At 39.7% G+C, this 22362-nt stretch overlaps 1 protein-coding gene across 1 annotated transcript in view; it reads right to left on the bottom strand.

Moving 5' to 3' along the window:
* The window catches only part of ROBO1 (roundabout, axon guidance receptor, homolog 1 (Drosophila)), a gene marked incomplete at its 5' end in the record, with an annotated part of 84261 nt that overhangs the window by 27802 nt on the left and 34097 nt on the right, over nt 1-22362 (bottom strand). Inside the window, 6 exons of the mRNA XM_010023456.1 lie at nt 2058-2100; nt 4779-4805; nt 8146-8343; nt 15579-15750; nt 18875-18996; nt 20233-20464. Coding sequence (XP_010021758.1) covers nt 2058-2100; nt 4779-4805; nt 8146-8343; nt 15579-15750; nt 18875-18996; nt 20233-20464 — 794 coding nt within the window. The remainder of the gene's footprint in view (nt 1-2057; nt 2101-4778; nt 4806-8145; nt 8344-15578; nt 15751-18874; nt 18997-20232; nt 20465-22362) is intronic.

The following is a 22362-nucleotide window of genomic DNA, read 5'->3' as shown; positions in this document are numbered from 1 at the left end:
AAGAGATGAGGTGTATAGGAGACAAAAATGCTACTAATTGGAGCCATTTAGGTGAAACTTAGGCAGGAGATGTTTCACTTTACAACTCCATAGCCTGGTAATGAGTAGAGTTCACCATTTCCAAAGATCTTTAACCTCTGCAGTGAATTCTTGAGTCCTTGAACTACTGTACAGCGTCTGGGGTAGAAGTGAACTGACCAAGTGGCTGTGTGGGTGCTGGCTGGAGTCAGTCCACCACAACAGTAACCATTACTTGAATCTTGTCTAGAAAAAGGGATTGCCACAGAAATGGGTATTTTTCTCAGCATTACAGAAATGGGGATTATGTTGAAATATATCACTGTGACATTGTGAATTCTGAATAATGCTTTAACGTGCTCACATAACTGCACATGGCAAAAATGCTAAACCTCCCCAAAACATTGCAAATATAGTGTAAGGAAGCAAACCCCTCAGGTTTGGAAATCAGAGGAAGGTTTCATATGTAAAAATAACATCGGGGTTTTTTTACATTGCAGAAGCATATTTCATATTCCACAAAATATGGTACAACATCATACATCCTGCAAAGGTTACATACGCAAATGAACACAAGCAGCATAGATGCTAACACCTTGAATAAACTACACTGCTAGATTGTGGGCCCTCATCCTTAAAACCAGGACAGTAAAAAACTATGCTGCTTCTTTAGCAGTACCAAAGTGACTGTGTATGATGTAGACACCTCAGGGTTCATTTCTGTCCTCTAGGTCTGTGTGAGTGTGCTTTGTCTAGTGTGTGCTATGGGAAGAGTGAGAAAGCACAGTGGCACAAAGAACACAAAGGATGTTAACTGCGTATCTTTTTGAACAACCTCGTCAGGGAAAGCGAGGGTTCATCTCTGTTCTCTCTTATTTTCTCTCTATCCTGGGGTGAAGGCAGCAACCCAGTGATTTACAGATCTGTCCATTCAAAAATCACACGGTAACTGTTCTAGAGGTTTTCCTCCATGGTTTTATGGCTATGAGAACACACCAGCACGCAGTGCTGGACAGAGATAGCTGCAATTCCTCTTAACATGCTAGGCTGAGCAGCAGCAGGAGAGTACCCTTGCCTCTGCACAGACTGGGAATGTTTAATTTTATGCCTAATCTTTACCACTACTGAATTTTTGTACAGACTTGCAAATTAGGAATCACAAGATGCCACTTGTGAAACAGGAACTGATACAGGAATTTATCGCCCAGCTGCTCTCTGAGGTTTTGGAGTTTATCTCAGCATCGTGCCAAATTTTTAACTGAGATGCTTAGAAAAGAGCAGGCTTGAATGTGACCTACAGAAAACTCAAAAGGTGTGCGACTAAAGTGCCACTCCTCTGACCTGTGCTCTTGCTAAAACCTGAAGAAAATTCCACCTCTACACAGGAAACATGAATTACTGTTTTGCCCACTGTTATTGAGTAATAACGTTAACCCAGTAAATATGTTTTAGTTAAATCCTCAATACGGAATGGGCTAGATTCTGGAAGTGGGGGCTTGTAATTCAAAACCCACCTGTTTCCTTCCATGCCCCACCTCTTGTAAGTGATGCTTTGAATTCATAGCAAGGCTTTTCCTTAAAAAGTCACCTTATAAGCTGTTTATGTCTATGTCTTCAGCAATTTTTTCCAATAAACGTTTTCTTCCTTTGTAGTATTTGGGAAGCAGCTATATTTCTTAATCCTCATAAATGCCACGACTTAATTACTTTTACTCCCTTAACCACCTGGTAAGCCAAGTCTTCATTTTGAAGTTAAAGTGCTCCCTCTGCTGCTCATTCTTTGAGATGCAGTTTTTACAGGTTAACAAAGCTGAAAATATTACAACTCATTCTTTAGAAATCAGCCTAAAAATTCAAACCATATATCTTCCTTCTGAACAGAAGTGTACATGGCCAAAAGGTATAAATTAATATAATAAATTAAAACATATCTTTGTAAGCGATTATTTTGCCATCACTTACAAGGACAATAGCACTCCTGGCATCCTCAAATTCAGTTGTACACGACTTATAGCTTTAAAAATAAAGCACATAATTACCTGCCTCCACTGCTTACGGCCTCTCCTCCTCTCTGATACGTTACTGAAATAGTTAAAGATAAAAAAGGGAAATAACTTTAAAAACATAGATTCCTTACATACGAAAAAGAAGAGTCCTTAAACAGCAATATTAAATTTGCTTTTGTTTCATTTTAGCTAAGACAATAAACGTGCATTGTTTATACATTAATTCTGAGTCTCATTCTGCAAGCTATTCCTTCAAATATGAGTTTATACGTAGTACTGGTGTTGCTTGACAATTGCTAGTCTTAGCTCCAACAAAGTTTTGCATTTCATTTCTGTTCTGAATAACATGAACACACACATGTATCACTTAAGAAAGCAGGAAGCCATACATCAAGTTGAACTTATCCTTAACATAACTCTGCTGACTTCAGTAGAGTTACTCTGCGGAAGAATTTAGCTCATATATTTGTTTTGTGAATGGGTAGATGTTAAAGCTTTGCTCTACCTTATTATTTTGGTAAGATTAAAGAGGTATCATGGTTCTATAACAGACCTTACTTCCAATGGAAACAATGGCTCATTACAGCTGAACCTACTGCGAAAACACACGCTCTTTCTGAATGTTACTGCACGATACTCATGGAACACACTCTTAAAAGTCCACAGCAGCTTTGCATTTTATAGCATTTTACAGTTGGATTTATAAATGATACTTTTGAATCTAAAAATTTAAATGAATAATCTTGGTAAAATATGTCTGGCAGAAAGAATACTTCCTAAATTAGAAGGAACAGTTTTGCTAGCATTTTAGAAGCATCAGACATTAAGAGAGTGTATGTCCACGTGCATTAATTTGTTGGCATGGATTGCATATCCTTCACAGGAAACATCGTGGTTCAAAAGTTAGTTTTTAAGATGCAAACATCCAAGAAGACACAGTGCCATAAATTCTGCAGGTTGGCACTGGGTTTGGCAAAGAGTCAAGGAGATTGTCTCCCTGCAAATGCTGATGGATTCTACATTTTTCCAACTAGGAATGTGCTGAAAAAAAAGCAGCCAATTTCTTCTTTTTAGAAGAACTCCAAACTGGGAGTCTGCGAGAGAGAGATAAATGCTGGCAGTGATTACAGTAACAGGATTAAAATGTAGGATGCATTGCCACAGGTAAGTCTTTTACTATAGGTAATGCTAAAGAAGAGGGTCTGGTTCCATTCAAAGTCAATGGATCTAATGACTGGGATCCTGGATTGAAAAAGGATTTCCCCCCCGCCTTGCTTTACATACTGTGTGCTTTCTCTAATTTCTTCTTTGGAAATCTCAGTGCTGTTTATTTTGCAGCTCTGACATATCTTAAAGAGCCCTGGTATTTTCTTTTAATGCTAAGAATCCACCTGAGAAAATATGCCAGCTAACCTACCAACCTCTGCAGAATTTCTGTAGTGTGCTACTATTGTGACTGCAGTAGAAGCCCTCTGTTAAGCCAACTGAAGTGACAGCGTAATAATAATGGTTTGAATTAGTCTCCACCATGGATCTCAAAGGACTTCACAAACATTAAGGACCCCTCTGACTCATGTCGAGCAGTAACCAACTCCACTGAATGCAATACAATGACTTTTGAAACAAGGTACTATTCAATGGGATAAAAAGCACGTGGATAAGAATCTAACCCATTACGATTAGGTCTGTGTGGATGAATGCAGGCAGACATGAGATTGCTTCACCTGTGGTCCAACTTGGAAGGATGTAACTCAGCTGCTGCACAGAGGCCAAATTAGTGCAGTGCTGACTTTGGGCTAATACACCCTGCTAAGGTGAGCGTGCAGAGGAGGGAGTTTTACCCTGCCTGGATGTCTGTCCCACCAAGTCTCATAGACCTCTTGTGAAAATAAAGGATTTAGAACAAAGGAGGAAGAAGCAATCTGTCTGTTCACTGTTTTTGTCAGTAGCTAAAAGCAATGCAGTATGTTGGAGGGTACTGAACGTGTTGAATTGTATCTACTGTAGAGGAACAGACACTTGGCTGCCACCCTGCGGGACCGACTGCAGGTCAGCTCTACAGAATAGAAAGGCTCTCACGGCCTTTGGCGGGCTGTGGCTCAGGTTATGTCATGTTTTGTACGTTTCCAAACAAAAAGAAATAGAAGATGATTTTAGACCCACCTTGAAATTGAAATGACCCTGTTTATGTAGAACAGGATGATTATTTTGACTTTTTATAGCAGAAATGCAGTTTAAGGGAGCAAGCAAAGAAATCTAACTGCTATAACGTTTGATTTTCTGTGTCTTCCAAAGCAGGCAACTCCCAGGTCTCTGGATTAATGCAGATTCAGAGGAAAGAAAAGCCAATGTTTCCCTAACTGTAATCCCACTGAATCCCTTTCAAGTCAGCATCTGGGCTCTGCAATGTCATTCCTCCTCCATCAGAGGCACCTTTTGCAGCAGTAGATGCAGAAGGCCACACTACTCCATTGTAATATGCAAGAAGAGAGCCCAGGTTGTGCAAACTGATGGCATCATGCTACGAAATGGCATGCTTGCATTCAATGGTATGCTACAAAATGGTACACCCAGATGTCAGCTACAAAGCAAACATACACTACGTAGAGAAAAAAATAATGATACCTGTCATTAATGAAATAATTGTTTAAAAACCCCTTCGGAACAGCTGGGCTGGTTATGTCAGAAAAAGAAAACAGTACCACAAACACATGCTAAAGGAACAAAGAAGGGGGGAAAAGTGCAAATATATACCTGTTGGTGTGAAGGTAAAAGACGGGACTGAAAAATCAAAACAAAAAACAAACTGGTTATTAAGCTGAAGAGAGAAAGGGAAACATACCACATTAGTATAAATCTAGCAGACAGCTGAACATAAACCAAATGTATATAACTAACCCAGTAGTTCAGTGACATCGGCACAGAAATAAAATTAAATTTGCAATTCAGAAAGAAGCCTGTTTCTGCAGGTATTATTCTGAAAGGAAAAAAATAAGCTTGATATTCTATGGTGCTCTTGAGGGGACTAGAATGTGGTTTAGACTTTCACATTCCCCTCAGTTTGGTATTATAAGTTGTTCTGAAAATCCTAGCACAAACAAGAGCCCCACACTGTTAATCATTTTAGAATGCAAAATGACAAATTCCTTAACAAAGCCTTATCAAGGTCCTATTGAATCTTATCTGCAGTTCACTAAGCAAATGCTCATTACACTGAACTAATAGGCACACTTAAGTATTCAGTAAAGAAATAATAATCATATAAAGGAACAAAGAGAACTGCTGTTTTACTGTCTCTGAATCAAGAATGGCACCAACTCTCATTGCAATGAAGGCACTAAAATCTACTGCAGCAATTAATTCTTGTTTTCACAGAAGAGACTGTTAAACAGAGTTATTTTCTTTCTTAAATAGTCAGGAAAAAAAGGTAAAAGACCTCCCTAGATGTAACACCTTTCTACCATTCAACCCTTGGCTTTAAGAGGGAAAGGCTAACAACGGAACAATGACATTGCTTGACAATCTTCACTCTCATATCTATTATAAATCGTCTTCAGATCAATAGGGTCTCTAATGCAAATACAGAGCACCGGCATTTGCTCTTCCTATTAGCACATGCTCCCCCTCCTGTTGACAAGACAGTATAGTTTTTCTATCACTGATGGGCAGGAAAAGGCTAACATTACCCTTTTCGATCTAATGGCATCCAAGAAAGATGTAAGAGAAACAATAAAATACTCACTAAAAGTAGCCTTGAGACAGTATTTGATCAGCAAATCTGGCACAGAAAGAAACAGTTCTAGCTAAGAGAATAACTGCTTGATTTAATTTTTACAACCACTCTGACATTTGGGGGCAGTCCAGTGTCTTCTTGTAATTTAGGATGTGCTGTAGTTTTTCCCCCACTTTTACAAAGCCAATTTATTTCCAGGGATATGACACTAAGCAAAAAAAAAGGAAAACCTCTGAGCATTTGCGTTTCAGGCTTCTCTTTATCTTGGGAATTCCATTGTATTTTCTTTGAGCTAGGCTTTTTCACACAGTCAAGTTTAATTTAGCTACATTCAAAAATGAAGAACCATAGTAACAAGCTTTCATTAAAATAGAAGGTGCATTTAAACCAGAGCTATTCAAAAGAGAATCAAGTGTCTCAAAATTAATTTGCAATCACAAGGACATGAAAAAAAAAATCTTAAACTACTGTCTCATTACTCTTTTGTGAGCTAAATACTAAACCTACTTTCGTGTCTTAAGGGTCTGAGGAGCAGATGAACAGAGGTTCATCTAAAAGAAATCTTTATTGCTACTGCACGAAAGAACAACTAAATTCTCAGAGCTTCTATTAATAAACTCTTCTGAGTATGTAAGAGCGCTCTGTGTATGTGTGGGAGTAGTGAAGTATTTTAACAGATGTCAGGCCTGAAGCTAAATTGAAAAATAAATAAATAAATGCAGGAGTGAAGACAGTTTGGGCTTGCAGAGATGACTGGATGCACTGCAGAGTGGCTAACTACTTTGCAATTTATATTTCACCGAAGGTGCCTTTTTTCTTGAAGACCACTTGATAACGGAGATGCAGACCCTACTTTTCTGTGTATTTTCACTAAAATCCCCAACAAATGACAAACAAGATATTTTTACAGATACTGAAAAACACAGCTGTTTTGAACAATAGCTGATGTCGTTAAAGCAACCATTTTTTAAGGACAAATTGTATGCCTTTTGCTTAATCATAGGTACTGCTGAAAGCATAGCAATGTTAGTTTGATAGAACTGTAGAAAGGCAGGATGGCAGCATGCTATTAGTAAAACAAAACAGCGCAGGCCAATGCAGTAGTATGTCCTATCTAAGAAATGCCAGGAGAATAAAATCAAAGGTGAAATTCATCCCTGACTTCTGCGGTTACAACTTCGCTGCAACCACTGTAGCCTGAAGCCTACCGCCAGCATAGGTCCTCCAATAGCACAGAGGACACTTACACTTTGCAACAGTCCAGAACTATTTCCATATTTCCACTCCCTCACTTGCTATTTTTAGCACCGCTTCATTTTCATAGCAACACATTGCTAATGTTTAAAAACATTTGTGTTATATTTGCGTATCTATCCTGCCCATCACACATTAATTTGTGAAGCGACTGAAGAATGGAATCTCGTGACACCTTTCATACATTAAGATATGTGCACCTTTTAAGCCTAGGTCTACCTTTTGATTGCTACATGTCAAATATTCTCCCTCGATTCCTTCAAAAGCAGGATATCCCATTTTCGGATTAATGCCAGAATTTACAGTTCTCACCCTGTGAGTGCCTATGAGGTACTCCTTTGAGACAAAATGAACTGTAACTTACTGAATTCAGCTTTAACTTCGGGATTTAATCAACAACTTATTGAATCAGGAGAAATCAAGTTTTATTCCAGAAGGTCTTCCAGGTAGAGATTCTGGTTTTGTCTGTCACAGAGTATACTGTAAAGCACTGCTTGCACACTGACAATCTCATACACATGAAAACAAAGAGTGCTTTAAATTAGTCCCACTGCTGCCATTCTAACTGAACGCAGATGCAAGATGTGATAGCCCCAGAATCCAGTCCCAGCAAAAGGGTCCCAAAATAGCGTTTATGAAAGACTCTTGGAAAGTACTATTGGCTAATGTCAATAGTACTAAGAGCCACCACACCACATTCCCCCAGAACACAAGGAAATTCAGGTACACACACCAAAAGCGTTACTGTAATGTAAACCACTGTTAGTGCTCTCAGCAGCAAGCAAAGGACCGAACAGGAGGGACAATGAACTACCATCCATTTGGCACCTTTTCGGATGGTAGAGTGTCAGGTAGCAAGGGCATATGGGAAGCTCTCAGCCTTAAACCCATGTTTACATTACTCATTTGTAGGAGCACCTTTGTGAACAGCTTTGCTAAAAGTTCATGCTTTAAAGCCAGGTTTAACACATTGCTGCTCTCTGCATTGGCTCCTGATCCACACTTCCTGAAAGTAATGAACTGATTTGGTAATTCCTGAATCAAGTCTTAGAAGAACAAGAGACTGATGATAAAGTAAAATAACCAGTAAACACACACTCAGCAGCCAGTGGCCTGAAATACATAATACGGCACCTTTTCTAATACCAGCGTAAGTACTAGTGAGTCCATTTCGCTTCTTCCTGTGGCGATACAACCAGATGCTGAAGACCATAAGGATAATCCAACAGGCTGCACCAATTCCAGCAATGAAGGCAGGCTGCTTTACTACATCGGAAATCTGCTGCGCTAAACTGACTTGATCCTCTGAAGACACAGGGTTTCCATGAGAATCTGAAAAGAAAGACACCCAAAATAGCCAATTAATTTGAATACGCAACTGTCTAAGGCAGCATGAAGACAACTGACACAACCACAGTCCAGTTTTTCAAGGTAAAATCCTGAAGACTGCTCTTCAAAAATCCTTTTGCAAATACAAATAGAAAGTTAGGTTCAAAAACATGCCAAACTTGTGGCATTTTTATTTTAGCAAAGCCACGGCAGCTTCAGAATATTATTCTGAAAGTCAGCAAAGAACACAGCGAGGTAAAGCAAGCTCAGATATGAAACACGCATAGTCTGCTCCTTGAGCTCTGCAAATGGGTAGAAATCAGCTACCTAAACACACACTCTTACAACTGAAAACGACAGAAGAATTACAAATTCAGAGTACTCTCACATGAGGTTGAACTGAGGGATGCATTTTAATTTAGCAGTTCCTGACAGATGACTTAAATCTTGTATTACAGCCTAATGTATTCTTTGCAGTCTCTCACTTTGACCTCAATTAAAGAAGACTAAATACTTAAAAGGACATAAAGAAGTAGAAATAGAAAATAACCAGTCCTGCCTCTTGATGCGGATGAAGAAGGGTAACTAAAAAATGAGCTATATATTGGTTAAAATAGTCAAGCAGTCTCATTACTAATGAACAAGCAGACCTTTTCAAAACCAGGTTCCCTTAAATATCCCCCATCAAAACAAAGACCATGTATTTTGTCCACACATTATTCATATTCTTATTTTTTCATAGAGAAAGCACATGCAAGAATCAGTCTCTTCTGCTTTTTCTGTACTGAACTTTTGCAAGCCCCTTCTATGAAGAGCAGTAAGGATATTCAGTTAGTGAATATGCTTCCTAACTGAAATGAAGCAACTGAAAGACAAAATACTGCCTTCCTGATTTTTCCCCACTACAGTGAGCGCTTAATGGAAATTTCATTACTGCACAGGGTGAGGGCAAGAATTCAAAACCTTTACTCAGAGCGGATATTGCTTTACACATTCCACAGCTTCATCTTTGAAATACCCATTTTCACTCTTGTGTAAACCCAACAGTCAGTTGCTTTTTACTGTGGGCGGTAATATCAGATTCAGAATGTGAGCTTAGTATTTTCAGGAGAAAGGTGCTGGTTTTAACTCTATTAACTATGTCAGAAATGAAAACCGATTTACTTAAAAAGTGGCATTTTTTAAACTAAGCAGTGAATAGGTTTTTATTTTATTTTTTTATGATGACATGTCTTGCATTATTCCAAAATACGACTGAAATAAAAGACATCACAGTGCAAACAAGAGATGGAATCAAAACAAATGATACAAATAACAAACCTCCTGTGGAAAAATGATACCTTTTTGAATGGGAAGCGATTAAATTAATAACAGCTTCTTCCAGTGAAGAATTCCAAACTTCAGGTTTTGCGACATCAAGGTCAAATCCCTATTTTGCCAAGGAATCACCAGCACCTTTGACTGCTACTTTATTGGAAGTTGTATTTCGTATTTCAGATCCCTTCATCTCCTGTGATCCTAAGTGCACTGCCTAGTCTGAAAGTGCACCAGGCAGACTCACCCTTTGTGCCTGCTGGGTTTATAGATTTCATGCCTGTTTGTGCAAGGTTAGGACGGGTTGCTTCAGATTTTATGGAGACAGCCAAGTGAAGTTCCACACAAGTGGCCAGATGGGCTGAAACGTATAAAGTATGCTGTGACCAATGAATTAAATCTGTCACTCTCTCTCATCTGTTGTCTCTTTGCAGCTGAGGCCATATTAAGATGTGAAAACTTGCATCATCAGTCACTTTTTGGAATGAAAGATTTCTGTACCTTTGAACAGCTACACGACACCTTGTACATCTTAACAGAGTAAAGCAGAAGACATTTGCAGAACCTATAGTCCTGAATAAATTTACAAGACTGATAAATATTTTTTTCTCTAATCCTTTAAATATATGTATTTAAAACAATAAATCCAAGGAGGGAAAAGATCACAAACCCAAAAGCGGGATGAGAATGTTTTTTAAACATGTCAGCAGTTCAGTCATATAGAAAGATGGTACTTTTATATATACACTGCTCAGACAATGCATGTCTGAAGATTACAAAATACTGAAGAATCTCTTTGACCCATTATTCTTCTGATTTTTCAATAAGATTAATCTTCTGGTATTATTTTGCTAGCTATTGTAAGCACAAGAACAGCATAATAATGTATTCGCTTTTAAAAAATGAGGCTTTTGGCACATTGTATATGGGTGGACTGTTAGAGCCTTTACATTAAATTACCTGGTATATATTTAGACACATGATAAAGAGAATAATACGTATCTGCTCATGTACAGTCATATAAACAGCATCATAGAAAAGAAGATAGAAGGACTTTCAAGAGGCCACATTTAACCCTGCTCTTGTAATTCAAAAAAAGAATGTGAGCTTAATATAAAGCAAAGGGAATGAAATCTAGTGAACCCCTCACTCCAAAGGTTTCCAGGAACATTATCTTGGAAGCCTTTCTTTGAGAAGAGCATCTTCTCCCTCCGTAATAGTCCTGTGAGATCCTGAATGATCAGCCAGGAAAAAAGCTCTTGAACTTAAAAGAAAAAGTACTTTTTCTTCATCCCAGGAAATTTCTGGAAGCTTTGACTGAGATATAAACGGTTCATAATCAACATTCCTGTTCCTGCTTGCACTCCTCGGGGAGACATGCCAAAATAATAAGTGAACATAAACATTCTACTGCAAAGTGCATCTTACTGCCAGAGCAGCAGCCGCAGCATTTAATGTACTTGAAAATGCCTCAGAGTTGTTGGAGCAGGCTGATCCCACAACTCTCTGAAACCAGCATATTATCACCGTGACTCATCCCCTCTCCTACCCCTAGACGAGGGCCTTCTTTTTAAACACAGATAAGGTTGCTATGGCTATTGCTTACAAGCTCTGTGATTTGACTCTCTTGAAGGTCCAAGTTTCAAACTGCAATGAAAACTAATTAGAATTTACACTGAGAAGAACTGGGACCTCTAATCCTCTAATGTTAAATATTCATATAAATAAGAATAATGTAAACCCCCAAATTTAGGTTGTTAAATGTTAAATAGAAGATTAATACACAGTTAAGACTGAAATGCCAAAGACTAAAAAAAGATGGGAAATTCCAGGTTCGTAGGTGTACAAGCAACCTTAACTTTACCCTGTACACGTTCAGCCTATGGAATGGTACTTTTCCAAATGCCTGTCTCGTACAGCATGCAAAATGTACAAACAGTAAGTAGGAAGATATAAGTTCTACTGACATTGCTAATTCTGGCAATTCAAATTTGCAAAACACCTGGAATCTGCAACATGTTGCATGGAATCTGAGTGTTTTCTCACATATATGTTCATGATGATATTTCATGATCCAATTACTTGTTAAAGCATTAGCAGGTTAAGAATAAACTGTTTGGTCTCCTTTCGAGTTATATATGTTTCCAAAACTGGAAAAATATCAGTTTTGTGCTTCAATCTTATAACATGCAGCTTGAGGAGACAGCACCGAATTGGTTTGTTAGGGTGTACTGCAAGGGACAATAAAATTGCTTTCTTTGAGTTCTTTGCAGGTCAGAAGACAAGAATACCAATAAACCTTACAACTATCACACTAGAAGTACCTGAAGGGCTGACAGGGTACTATGGCTGAAGGCACAGTAGCTAGTTCACAAATCACATCTCCTAAAGAAGCAATTAGAATAATAAAGACTCAACGAAACTTTCCTGTGTTTTGTACACTTGAGACATCCACTGGCTGAATAATGCACTCAGCGTTTACAATACATATGCAGAGCTCTCTTAACAGATAACTGCACACCATATATTCCTACCAATAATGTGTTTAAGAGTAACATTAACTGCAGCTGTGGGGCTTCTCCAGGCTGGTACCCTGAATAATATGTCGCAATGTTCCGATTGCACTACTTACTTGCCAACAAGCATACGTAATACTACCAAACTATCCTAGTTAGCATCCCATCATTGTACAAAAGTTAGGCTTCAGACCAACAACAAACAGTTTGTTGTGACAATTCTCACCTTCCTGTATGGAGCATTTTTGTAACCAGTGTCCTGAAGTTAAACTTCATGGCAAGAAAAAACGTTCTATCAAAAAACCCTGATTTTATTTTCCACAGCACAGTATTAAAAGCACACACTACAGTGAGCTGTGGCCAGCTCGCATGAACTATGAATTATTTTCCTTAACACCAAAGCTCTTGCAGTCTGTCTTTATGTAAACTATCAACTTCTCTTTTAAAACAAATGGTTTTCCAGTCCTTGGACTTCCATAGAAAGCTTTAAAAGGTCATTCAAAAGCTAAGAGGAAAACTCCATCCCTGGCAGTGCTCAAGGCCAGGCTGGATGGGGCTTTGAGCAACCTGGTCTAGTGGGAGGTATCCTTGCCCATGGCGGGGGGAATGTGGAACTAGATCTTAGAGTCCTTTCCAACCCAACCCATTCTACGGTTCCATGATTCAGAAGCCCCAAGTGTTCTAAGAAGATGCATGATTTTTCAGTTGAACCCATGATTTTAAACACTAAAAGGTGATTTCTGATTAATGATCAGATCTGTTGTTCGCTTGTCCCTGGTGGCATGGGAAGTCTTTGGTACCACAGCTCAGTGAGCTGCTTCATGGCAGCCGAGACACAGAAAATGAAAGAGCTTTGAGCTTACAATTTGTACCTGTCTCTGTAACAGGTTAAGTGAGGTGCGTGCACAAGGTCGTTTTTCACAGCTCAGCTGATGCATGGGACTGCGATTGCACGCTTCAGCTCCCAGAGAATCCAATGTCTCCTGTCCTCCCCTCTTGTTCTGGAAGGCAGCTTCTGAAAGGTGAAGCTTCCTCCTCCCTGTCCTTCCTGGCTGAAACTCTGTCCTGGCCTTTCTCACAGTCACAAACTCGGGAGCACCCTGCACAGCACACAGACTCAAATATGAGGGTACACTGAGGAAAACCCCTCTTCTTTGGCTGCTCCAGAGCCAGTCACAACCCAGTCTCACATTTTTGTTAGAAAAACACATTAAAAGGAGACAGATGTTTGATTTTGACGAGAAGTTCTTAAATAAAAAGTAAGTATACCCTGTTTGCACACAAGGAATTCTTAATTAGTTAAAAAAAGCCCCAAGCCCCATTAAGTTAAGGGCGGTACTATTTCAGGTATCAGGAAAAGATTTCCTGAAGGAATAGCTGGTGATCAGTGACAGAAACGTAGAAACTTGAAGCTGTCAGTGCCAAACACACAGTTCCTAGAGAAGGCAGGTACGCAGGTTGTTAGGACTCTTTCAAACCTTCTTAAACTAGCGTCCTTAGTCCTCTTTCTTCCCCCTCCCTGGCCTCCCTTCCCTCTCTCTGTAACCATGCAATTTATTGCTGATGAATAGTGCCAATTGATGACATCAACAGATTAATTTTCCTTCTTCAGAAGAGCTACCAGTGAACTCGAGTGTCTGCTCCACCCCTGAGCATCTAAGAACTCAGAACGACTCCTTGCGGGGGCTGTAGGAGAACTTGTAACACAGGGTAGAGTCAGGTAAATGCAGCCCTTCTTCTGCTTTGATGATTTTAGGTTGATCTCTGCTACTAAAGGGAACTCCTTAAATTTAAGTACTAATTTTCAGCAGCCTCCTGCAGTTGCCAAAAGGACTACAGCACTGTCTAGGCATTTCTTTGTACTGCTTCTAGTGGCATGGATCTCTGCAAGACTCCTCTCCCCGGGTCATTGCCAGGTGACAAACAGATTATGGGGTTTTTACCACTATATGTAGATTTGGCCATGCCACCTAACTAGAAGCAAGCAGCACAGACTGTGAAAGCAAACTCCAATGACAAGGAGATATATGGACTCTTTGAACACCATCCGAGGTGTGTGGTTGCTTCATGCTTTCTAACATCGTGTCATTAAGGCCAGGAACCCAGAAGCAGGCAAAAATCTTATCCTGACAGACTCTCACTTGTTTCTTTTCCACTTATCAAAACCCCGAAGTGATTAAGTTCCATTATAAAATTCACCTCCATTTAGCATTTCCTTTGAGAAAAGGCGGGGGGAAAAGAAAAGGCTATGAAATTTTAGGCTTTGAGTACTGAAACTTCCCCTTTATTTTATACTCACAAACTTCACCAATTTCACATTTTCAAAATCTAAGCCATACAGAACAAACTTGACTTTGACTGGAAAGCTGGCAGTAGGAAGCTGTGCATGGTATCCTGCTGTAGGAAAGAACAGTCCAACAAATAACTATGGGGTCTTGCATGTATTAATGCAGTATCATACAAGCTGTGTGCAATTTTGACGCAAAATCTCTATTAATGTAGTTGGGAATCATATGCCTGTAAAAGTTAAGTAAGTTAAAGATGATCTTCATTTTAACAGCCAGGGAAACATACATGTAATTTTCCAGAGAATATATTCATCTTCTAGTTTTCTTTTCACATGCAGTAATTATAGGTTTTTAAATAGAAAAAGTTAAATAACAAGAAAGATCTACTAATGAGATAGAGGTGGACGAGACATGAAGTCCAAAGCAACATGATGAGTTTGCTTTCACAATTATATACTGTAATGATAAGGCACTTTGATAGAGGCATACTGGTAAGACAGCATGTAGTTATACCTAAATCTACTTTAAATAACCTTCAGCTAACCAACAGCAAGGATGCGTTTCTCTCAAGCACACCCAGAAGCAATGCCTCTGACCTGCATTTATGACAGAGACATGTTTGGTGTAAATGAAGTTAGGAGGTCGAGACTGCTGTGAATCATCTGTGTACCTTTTTTATCCTGTACTCAGGTTATTTACTAGCTTTCACACATAGCTGATATTTATTGTGCCTAATTTTAGCATGCTTTTTTGCCTAAATAAAGATGAAATATAATCAAGACAAATTATACCCCTAACGTAAATTGAGCCAACGCTCAGTAATTCATACTCCCCTACATGTTTTATTACACTAGTCTTAAGTGTGAAACACACTTTGAAAAATCAATAACCAAAAAGCAGCACTGCTGAATTGGGAGATTAAAAAAACCCTGTGTTATTATAATCCCATCTTTAGAATACAGTTCTAGGGCAAGTTTAAGAACAGAAATGCCAAATCCTGCTATTCCAAAGATCAAGTAACACTATTTCACTGGTCTTGAATATTCCTGGTGCCATAAAAGACAAAAGCAAACAAACAAGAATCACTGAAACCAATAGGTAGGATTACCAGCACGCTTACCTAATTGGATAAACTGGGGATCACTTTTCACTCCAGGTCCTGCCCCAGTACTTGCTGCCACTTCCACGCTGTATCGAATACCAGGAACTAGGGAGGGGATGACTACAGAAAAGGTAGAACCATCTACTGTCTTGTTTATATGGTATCGACTTTCATTGCCAAGACACCAAACCTGCAGGAAGTAAGCATATGGTATCTGTAAATGGTCAAAATCCAACACCAGAGGATAAGTAGAAGGAAGGATGACACGTACTATCTGCTGCATAAAGAAATTTAGGCTTTGCCACTACTCTAACATCTGCAGTCGTGGATTGCTGTCCTAGGCACGGTATGAATACTTCTTGTTCCAATGAGAGCTCCAACTGCTAAAGTTATTTGATGGGTTTATTGTAATTCATTTACAGTTCAGCCAGTGACATCAGTGCTAATAAAATTAAAAGCATTAGTAACTCAGAACAAACAAGGGAAGCCAAGAATCGCTCACATAAACAACAAAGTAAGAGCATTCTGTTAAATGAATTTGCAATTCTCTTGTTCAGCAATTGTTTATCAAGCAAGGTTTTCTTCACTCAAGGGCAGGTCTGTCATCACATGATGTCACAGGAGAACTGATATCATGCTGGAATCCAAACATTATCCTTTTATAAAAGAAAAAGCAGCAAGAGGCTGTGATTGAGTAATATGTCACCTTCTATCAACAGACAACAGCATGATATCAGAGCTCATTTTTTTGTTGAGATCAGGACACAGGTCTAATGACTGTAATTCCCCATTTTATAAATCACATCAGTGATATTAAATGACTGAGAGAAACAATACGGTAAGATACTTTCACCTCTTTAGGCCTGCACTATTGATGTGGCAAATGCTTGTAAGAGTATGGTTGAACTCCCAGCTGCTGTTAAAGGTAGCAGCTAATGTTGATCTGCTAGAAAATTGAGGAAGCTGTGTTGATTTCCTCTTTACGCCCTTTCCACAAGTGTGTTACTCTACAACGAATATTTACCCAGAAAGTTAAATTAGTTAAATTCAGTACTTTATCTGTAAAGAAGCAAACTTTCCTGAGAACAGCAGCATTTCTGAACCTGTGTTGACACAGGAGGGAAGATTTTGGTTTTGATATGCGGAGCTCCTAAAAGATTTAGTACGCAGATAGCTGCTCTTAATCCCTCATGTAATTCTGCCGCTGTGGAGATTGCCAAGTGAGTAAGCTAGAGTCACACATGCAGAACAATTGCTAGGGCCCTTTCTGTAGAGCACTTTACCCCTGGACACTGGGGAATTTTATTCCACCTTCAGGACATTCCAAGACCCTTCTTCCTTCTCTGGATGCCAAAGACTCAAACTGGGCTAGTGGGACAGTGTGAGGATCTGAAATGTATTTTAACCTCCTTCGAAATAGAATCCCAATGCAGCATATACATAACTGTTGCTGCAGAGCAGGTCAGAACACACAAAGAGAAGAGAATCCCCTTTTTTATGTTCTGATACTAAGGAGAGACTGTTTTAGTCAGTAGTAGTAGTATAATTATTAGTAATATTGCTCTTAAATGCTAAAGGATAGTCCATGAAAATCCTTTTACGTAAATAAGAACTCAATAAAGAGAGGAACAGAAGATTTAAATCTGTATTTTGACTTACATCATTTTCACAGAAATTGTAACTGCCACCTTGTACAACGGTGTGTGTGCAAACAGTAAAAGCAATTTATTATGTACTTGTAACTATGCACTACTAATTCATAAAACTGTTTTCTTCTTAAGGTCTCAAACACGTTTTCTGGGAGAAGACACAGCAGATCAAAAAACAAAGAGGGAAGAAAAAAGAGAAGACTTTACAAGACTCATGCTTCTATTTTCTTCTTGTTATTTTTAATCTTAAATCAATGGTTCTGCGTTTACTTAGTTTTCAGACAAAATATTAATTACATATAGCAACTTCAATAGCAACTACATACATATTCATTGCGCCTGTTTTCTATCCATGGTGAAAAGCACAAAGGAAAATAATGGCATCCACACAATAAACGTAGGTGTGAAATGTGCCAGTGTGCCATCTACTGCTACACAAGCACTACAAGACGCTTGCTCCTACACCTGATAGCCTATTGCCTCTGACTGCTAGGAGGTATGTTAGATATTATATCCACATGAATTTCCTGACTTTTATTGTTTTGTCCTTACAACCTTAACATTCCTCTGATGCAGTTTCTTGATGGAAATAATTCCATCTCTTCGGCTCAAGGTCTGCCTTCAGATAAAATAACTTGGCAAGTATTTTTTTTTCCAATTACATTAGATATCTGAAACTAAGCCATAAACTGTTTTTTTTTTTACCAGTTGACAGGTTTTGAAAGGAATTTTATTATTCTAAATTGACCATGAAGCTTGGCGGTGTTTTCCTTTTCCCATTTCTACTGAGGAAGAAGAAAACCCACCAGAATAAGAAGCAGAATGAGTTTTGATGGCTGAAAATATATGCCTATAGCCCCGTGTTTTGACCTGAAACATAGCCAAGACATTCTCATTTGAAAAATTTTCTCAGTAATGCATATTTGCAGGAGACTGAAATCTCTCCATAGCTATAAAGCTTATTTGATTTCCACAAGTAGACACTTAAAACGTCTGTAGCTTGCTTAGAAAAAATAAGCCTTATTTTCTTTGCTACGTAAATTCTTGCAAAACAATTTGAAATGAAAATAAATATAGTGTAAGTTACTAAACAAACCTCAGATATAAATATTTTATAATGTACTTTAAATTTGTTAAAAATTAAAGAGCATAATGACCATTGTGTTTGTGTGAGAGAAAAATTTCTATACACTAACTGCATTTATTACTACACAAGTACATTCTTTACTTGAAAGTTTTCCATTTATTTTAACTACCCAGTTACACATAATTTAACTCAGATCTTAACACTGTTAATTATTATCCCTGAGCTTTTCAACTCATTAAGCCTGTTTATATTTGCTACTTCAGCCAATGTCTTTGAGTCACAAAACGGTTCTCGAACAGGTATGGTTCCCTCTCTACTTGTGTGTGCATTTCTCAAGTTATAACGAAGGCAAGAAGGTAGTTGTTTTAATTAAGAGGGTTGACCCTTTGCTTTATGAATGCTCTTTTAATTGCTTTCCATCAGTCAGAATTACTAAACACAGAGTTTGAGTCAAAGAAGTGATTTTCTATCTCATTTGCTTTGACTAACCAGTAGATGGAGCCAAGCACCCACGAACAACCCAGCCTGTCACTGGCCAACAGTCCCCATGGCAGGGGATCAAGGCATGCCAGCAGTACCTTATATTCTTGAACCATCCCGTTCTGGTTGTCCTCGGGGGGTGGCTGCCAGGTGACCACAATTGCCGTCCCGTTCCCATCGTTCTTAGTCACTGAAACACTCTGAGGTGGAGCACTAGGAGCTGTTTGTTTGGAAAGAAGGATTCAAGTTAAGTTTGTTACATGCAGAAGTGGGCTTTTCTAACAGGAAGATGGTTCCTGGAATACACACAGCCATACTTTTATGCCCAGCCCCTTCTTCGAGGGCAGTTTTTGCCCACTGCCCCCAAGGCAAAACGATACAGAAGGAAAGCGATGTGACCCTGCAAAAGAAGCTCCTGAGTCCTGCTGCAGTCTCACTGTACAGGCCAGGACAATTCATGCTCATCACCAGACTCTGCAAACTCGGATACCCGTTGCCTGGATGTCACAGTCCCAAGCACTGAATTCCTCACTGGTCAAATCATCTCACCCAGGATCAACAGTTTGGAAAACTGAATGCTATAAATTGACACCAATAGAATGCTAGCATTCAGTTCCTCTACTGTGTGAATACTACAAAACGTATTAAAATCAGGATGGAATGTGTTAACACATCTATAATAATAATTGATGTTTTGCATTTTAAATAGTCATTTAAAATCTGGACGCTTAGCTGACGCTTAGGATGACTGCAGTTAAGCACACCTCTCGAACCACCCCCAGCAATAAACCAGAGCTACATAGCATTTATGCTGGGGAGGGAAGAGTGCAGGGGAAAGGCTGCACATGCCAAGAGGCAATGCTGTACTGTATACTCATTATGCCTAAGCAGCAACAAAAGGAAGAGCTGCATGAGCCTTCTCTTTTTAGCACATATATCAGATGAAAACACATAATTTAGTCCACTCTATATGTTGCTCTCATTCATCTTTTCATTTTGTCTTACTGATTGATCCAGATATAAAAGCCTTCTAAAAATGTGGTTTCCATTCCCTCAGCTATAGCGCTTTGATGATTTCTGTGGTGTCTGCTATCTACTGAAGATAGTGATTAGCAAGTGCTTGAATCTGACAGAAGTCACTTGTGACCAGACCCTGAACTCAGCAGGGAGGAGTGCACACTGCAGTGAAGATAAAAAGCACATTTCCCATTGTGTGTTGGAGAGGATTTTTGCACATCCCTCTCTCTCTGTCTCTTGTGCGTGGTTCTGAATATTTACTTCTGTGTCACCAAACAATTCACATCATGATCAGCCCGACACAGCCTCCTCTGCCGCGGATTGCTGTTCTCAAACAGCACGCACTTCAAACAAAATCAAAGAACGAACGTATCAGAGGAACGCAAGCCAGACTTCTACTTCAAACAGGAAAGATGAAGACAGTCTGGCTCCTACTTGCCTTCTTCCAGGGTCTTTGCAAATTTCACTTCACTATCTGCTCCCTGAAACTCATTAAAAAAAGGGCGGGCCTTGATTTCGTAGTTTACACCTTTCTTCAGCTCGGGAATGATGACGCTGTTTTTGGTTGGAGTCCTCACTTCGAAGATTAACCACTCGGACTCTCCATAGGATGCTGATGTAGGCCGGTACAGAATTTTATAGCCTTGGATATACTGGGATTGCTGGTCAACCTGGTGAGACAGGAGAACACACAACATAACCTGTAACAACACCGAACCAGAATGATGTCTGCGACACTATGCACGGCCCTCGGACTATCCTTTTTATCTGAAGTAAACAGCACTGCCAAAGCAGATAAAGGCTCCTTGCATTACAGCAAATTACAGGCCTGATTCACAAGTGCATTAATCTGTTTGATGCTGGTAGAACTGCGCTGGTTCCCGTGGATTTATGAAGGCATTAAAGGGGGATAATGGAGTTGTATAATATGCCCCAGCTCTGTGAAATGAACAGCCTTTGCATGCGTTGAATGATGGAGCTCAGCACAGCCCAGAACTCTGCCCAGCAGGACAGGGGGCACATTGGGGAAGGTGGGAGGGTGAGGGCAGGGGATCTACGGCTCCACGACTCAGGGTATTGAATACGGAGATCAAAGGGAGGGACCGCCAACTCTCCGGAGGTGTGGAAGCCTCACAGAATCCATGAAATGAGCACCGCTTCCTGCCCGCTTCCTTCTGGAGAAAGCAAAGGGGAAGGGCAGCCAGCTGGCACTATCTCCATCGCTGTGACTGGGCTGGGATCTGTCAGAGGGCTGATTTGTCCAAGCACTGCCTCCGTGTCCACCCGCTCGGCGGGAGGCTCCTCTGCTGGAGGGAAGGGGCTGTTTGGAGAGGGCTCTGAAGAGGCTCATAGAACTCAGCATGGCAACACAGATGAGACTTGGAAAACAGATCAAAATGATACCCAGCGGTCCCGAGTGCTGCTTATACGAGGGAATTTACATCACATGTCTGGAGAAAGAGATCTTAATGTGAACGAGGGTGGGACTCACCGTGTTTGGCTACAGCTGAAACAGAAAGTTATCTTACAGGAACAACCTCTCATGGAACGTTCAGTATCTTAACTACCATTTTCAATTTCTGACGAACAAGAAAGTCCAGTAACAACAACGAAAATCTTTAAAAGCAGATTTTCCCTATTTTCAGAAATCTCACACAGTGACATAACAGAACTGTTTTCTTGCCTGTGCTTTTGCTCCAAAAGCAACGCATTCCATTTCTAATAATCACATCAAGAATGCGTGTGTTAGCTGAAACTGAGGTAATGCTTATTTTTGAAACTGCAGAGAAGCCACAGGCCACCCAAGAGACTGACAAAAACTGCCTGTCTGGAAAGGGTTGATCTGAAAGGAAAGGTCAAACGAAATCGTGCAAGGAACCTTAAAGATGTTTTAATGGTATTAGATAAACCAGGAGATTGCCTGCTGCAGGTGACGGCGTAATAACCATGTAATGCAGCAGATATTGTTTGCACTTTTTCAGCAGCCAGGATCCCTGGTCATGAACCAGCACTCTGTAGGGGTAGGGCTCTTCTACAGAGTTGAAGTGCCTTTTATACCTGCTTAAAACATTCTGCCATCGCCTAGCAGGGGCTACACCCTGTGCTCTTCTAAACTGTTCCTGCCAATGTATTGACATGTTCAGATGGAAATCCTAAAAAGACCTCCAAGCTCACTCCCTTTGGATTTATTTCCACACCTGCTATAATTACCCCCCATTTTTTCATCATTCTGCATCCTATCTGAAAACTGCTCTTCTTTGAATTACATTTTATTATTTCATCGCTTGGTACTTCCGAGTTTCCTGTGTTGTTCTTTCTCTTAATTTCTACCTCTTAATTGCCAAATGTCTCCCCCAGTAAGCCATTTCTAATACTTTCCCTCCTGAGGCCTTAGCTTGTAAGCCTAATTGCATCTTTTTCATGTCTGTTCCCATTCCCCTTACTCCAGGACTCCTGCAGGATGGTTTCCTCACTCCCTCATTTCCTCCGCTATATCATCCACGTGGCCAACTTCCTGCTTCCTCCCACCAGAGCAATGTCAACACAGCATCTGAAAACCATTTGCCCT

This window comes from Nestor notabilis, unplaced genomic scaffold (assembly GCF_000696875.1).
Source record: "Nestor notabilis isolate BGI_N333 unplaced genomic scaffold, ASM69687v1 scaffold431, whole genome shotgun sequence".
Lineage (NCBI taxonomy): Eukaryota > Metazoa > Chordata > Aves > Psittaciformes > Psittacidae > Nestor > Nestor notabilis.
The sequence above is the reverse complement of the archived record's forward strand: the minus strand, read 5'-3'. Positions and strand labels throughout refer to the sequence as shown.